The following is a 4,165-nucleotide window of genomic DNA, read 5'->3' on the forward strand; positions in this document are numbered from 1 at the left end:
GGGTTTAGACTTGAAGGGTGGTCTTTCTGACCAGCTAGGCTGGTCTTTATTATAATTTTGAGTTTGTTTCACATTTCCTCCCCTTCTATCTAATGTGATTCCTTTCAGAAAAGTTGGTACTGATAGCTGGGCACCACCTAGTTTTGATCTCAAGAGTTATAGAGATTGATGTTCATGGAAACCATTAGTCCACTGGACTCATTGAGTCTAAGTGTCTTCAATTTTCATCCCTTTTCTTTCCTCCGCACAGGGAGAGACCAATAGTTGCAACTTAGATGGCCATTTACGAGCTTTTAAGATCCCAGATGCTACTCACAAAAGTAGGATGCAGAACATTGTCTTTGTGGACCATCTTTTGTCAGTTGATCATGGTGTCCCCTGAGACTATGGTTCTGAGCTCGCAGACCCAGCAATTCAGTTCCCTCAAAATGTTTGGTAATATCTATGTTTTCATCATTTTGGCCCCTGTATGCTCCACCATGAAGAAGCTCTGGTAGTGTAGTGGTTATGAATCGGGCTGCGAACCTCAAGGTCAGCTGTTTGAAACTACCAGCTGTTCCACAGGAGAAAGATGAGGCTTTCTACTTCCGTAAAGATTTACAGCCTCAGAAACCCTGTACAGGGTCGCTATGGGTCAGAACCAACTCCACGGCACACAACAACAACATGCTCCACCACATTCATAGATAAGTTTGCAGCAATGGTAGATATAAATACCGTCTTAAACCTTTATGCATACATATCCTCTTAAACCTTTATATATTTGTGGGTATACTCCCAATCTCCCCACCCCCCCATGCCCCTTAAGTCTGTGTATCTGTCAATCACTGTTATTGCAAAATTGTGTGTCTAACATTTGTTGTTAAGTGTTGCTGAGTTGGTTCTGACCCATAGTGACCCTGTATAGGGTCTCCAAGGAGCAGCTGGTGAGCTTGAACTGCCTACCTTGTGGTTCAAACCGACTTTGCAGTGCAGCGCATTAGCCCACAGTGCCACCCCAGGGCTCCTATATAACAGCATTTACCTCTATTCCCTTTAACCCTTGAACTCCTCCCCGTATCTTCCCTGTCTTCATCATTCTTCGGCCAACCTCCCACTTGTTCTGTTGCCTTCCCCATCACCCAAGTCAACACCGAGTCCTGGTGTGGCACTGTAGGATAAAACATGGACTGCAAGGTTGGCTTGAACCACAAAGTTGGCGGTTCAAACCCATGAGTTGCTCCTCGGAAACCCTAAACAGGGCTGCTATGAGTCTGAACAGACTCAGCATCATTTAACAATAGAACTTTCTAACCAGTGAGTTATTCCCCCTCGTAACCACCAAAGAATGTTTCTTGCAGCATGGGATCCTTTTCTTGATTTTTCACAAGAGTGCTCTCATACAGTATTTGTCCGTCAGGGTACTTTTGGCTGCAAGTTAGAGGAGGCTCAACGCAAAGCGGCTCTCCAATAAGAAACCTCTGGCTTCTTGCTAGGTTGAGTGACCCATCCCTTCCTGGCAGTGGCAGGATTGGCTAACTACAGTGGCCTCTATACCACGTGCTTCTACCCCACACCCTAGATTTCTGCACACTCCTGCATCCCTGCCATCTCATGGACATCTCGGGCTCTGAATTCTTGCACCCAAGACTCTTGCTCTCCCTGTCCCCCTTGACCAGAAATGCCCCCTTGGGTGCCACAAAGTTCAGGTCCAGACTGTCCGAGCCATCTTTCCCTAATCTGAGGAGGTAAAGGGTGTTTGTATCATAGCACAACAAACATACGAAGCCTGAATGTTAAACCTCCCTGTGTTTGTTTAAAAATCGGTTTCTAACTCATCAGGTCATCCTGTCTCCTCTTCTCTTTTCTTTTCACTCTCACTGTTCCCCCAACCTCAAATTCTTGGCCTTTCCTTAATCAGAGTAGCTTAACTTTTTCTCTTTTGCACTTTTCTTCCTGCCAGTCCACATAGATTTACCACCCCCTCCTTCCGTAAGGGAAAGGCCCCAAAATAATAAAGATGCTGATGTGGAGCCCCGACATCATCGATGCACCAGCAAGAGCCTTTACGGGTTCTCCTCTGAGCTCCTTTTCACCTTGAGGTGGTGGATGTTTAGTGCTGTCGAGTCAGTTCCGACTCATACAGACCCTGTACAGCAGAACAAAGTACTGCTCAGTCCTGTGTCATCCTCACAATCACTGCTACGCTTGAATGCCCTGATGCTCCACCTGTGCCAATCCATCTGGCTGGGGGGGCTTCCTCTTTTTCACTGACCCTCCACTTTACCAAGTATGATTGATATCTTTCAACAGGAACTGGTCCCTCCTGATAATATGCCGGAAGTATGAAAGACAAAGTCTGGCCATCTTGGCTTCTAAGGAACATTCTGATTGTTCTTTTTCCAACATAGATTTGTCTGTTCTTCTGGCAGTCCATGGTACCTTTAATAGTCTTCTCCAACGCCATAACTCAAATACATCACTTCTTCTATGGTCTTCCTTATTCATTGTCCAACTTCCACATGCATATTGAAAACACCATGCCTTGCATTAGACACACTTTAGTCCTTAAACTGGTATCTATTCGCTTGAACACCTGAGGAGATGAAAGGATTTGCTTAAGCTGCAATGGAGTGCAGGTGTGGCCCTGTAGGATCATCACTGGACTGCTAACCACAAGGTCGGCAATCAAACCCACCAGAAACCCTATACAGGGTCACTTTGAGTCGAAACTGACTCGACGGCACTTACAACAGCAACAATAGTGGATTGGTTTGTAGTTGATTACAGCCAAAGCTCCCTCATTCTTAAACAAAGACTGTTCCTGCTGTAAGAGACACACTGTGACCAGATGGAGTTATAATAACACATATATTTTTTCATCCTGCCAAACACTTCAGCATAGTTTTTTACAAAAACCTACATTGTCATGATATCCACATGAATCGCTAGCTCTTTTACTTTGTACTCCACCTTCAACGTTGTGGAGGGCACAATTAATTGCTCTTAATTAAATGTAAGCAACGTTGGGTTCCTGACTTGTATTGTGTTTTTCTTTTGTTGTAGTTAAAACCGACTTTCTGTCTCTAAGTCTTGGTTACAATTTTATGTGTCTTTAGGGCCACAGTGATTGGGTGATGGATGTAGCCATCAGCAACAACAAGGAATGGATCCTGTCTGCTTCAAAGGTAACAGTGGCCACCCTCTGAGTGACATAAACACTCGACTGCATTCTTCCAGAATTGGTGATGGCAGATGGGTTATTGCCGAGTAGCATTCCTGGGCAGGCTGAGCCTGAAGTCCACACGTGGCCAGGGAGCTGCCTGGGAATGTGGACAGCAAAGCCTTCCATCTTCTATGAGGAGGTGCTGGTGGCTCACTGCATGTCTGCACAGTTGAGTTTGGTGGGAGCAAGAGTCTAGCAAGACTGCGAGGGATGGAGTCAACAAAGGACCTTGGAGGGAAGGTATCACATCATGGACAAGCAGCAGAGACCACCTCAAGGTTTCAGGTGGAGCTTCCCGTCTCACATCACTACACTTGGGGAGTCCTGTCTCAGTGGCACATAATGGCTGTTCTCAGTGTGAGCTCCAAGGAAGTGGGGCCCCACCTCCCCCATCATTACTAGAGCTATGTCCTTCTCTAGATTGGAGGTTTCCAGGTTTATGAGGATCTATGAGGATTCCCTGACAACATAGTGGGTTACAAGTTGGGCTGCTAACTGTAAGGTCAGCATTTCGAATCTATAGCCACTTCACAGGAGAAAGGTGAAGCTTTCTGCTCCCATAGATTGGAGTCCTGGTGTCGTGCTTAGGATAAGCACTAGACTGCGAAACAAAAGGTTGGTGGCTCAAACCCACCAGCCTCTCCATGGAAACCACTGGAAATCATAAGCACCGGCCTACTAACCACAAATCGCTCCTATGAAACCCTATACAGGGTTGCTATGAGTCAGGACCGACTTGACAGCACTTAACAATGATTAAGCAAGACCTTATTTAGTGTGACCAACTTTGTAGAGAGTCAACCTGCAACACAGCTTACCAAACAAAGAACATGATAATATATAGTGATATATAATAGGAATGTTGTTGTTGTTGTTAAGTGCCGTCAAGTCAGTTCCGACCCATAGCAACCCTGTACAGGGTTTCTGAGGGTGTAAATCTTTACGGGAGTAGAAAGCCTC

At 45.6% G+C, this 4,165-nt stretch overlaps 1 protein-coding gene across 1 annotated transcript in view; it reads left to right on the top strand.

Annotated features, from left to right (window-relative positions):
• Positions 1-4,165, top strand: part of WDR88 (WD repeat domain 88) — a 51,786-nt gene that overhangs the window by 36,135 nt on the left and 11,486 nt on the right. Inside the window, exon 9 of the mRNA XM_006867390.1 lies at positions 3,099-3,167. Coding sequence (XP_006867452.1) covers positions 3,099-3,167 — 69 coding nt within the window. The remainder of the gene's footprint in view (positions 1-3,098; positions 3,168-4,165) is intronic.

This window comes from Chrysochloris asiatica, unplaced genomic scaffold (genome assembly GCF_000296735.1).
Source record: "Chrysochloris asiatica unplaced genomic scaffold, ChrAsi1.0 scaffold00104, whole genome shotgun sequence".
Classification (NCBI taxonomy): domain Eukaryota; kingdom Metazoa; phylum Chordata; class Mammalia; order Afrosoricida; family Chrysochloridae; genus Chrysochloris; species Chrysochloris asiatica.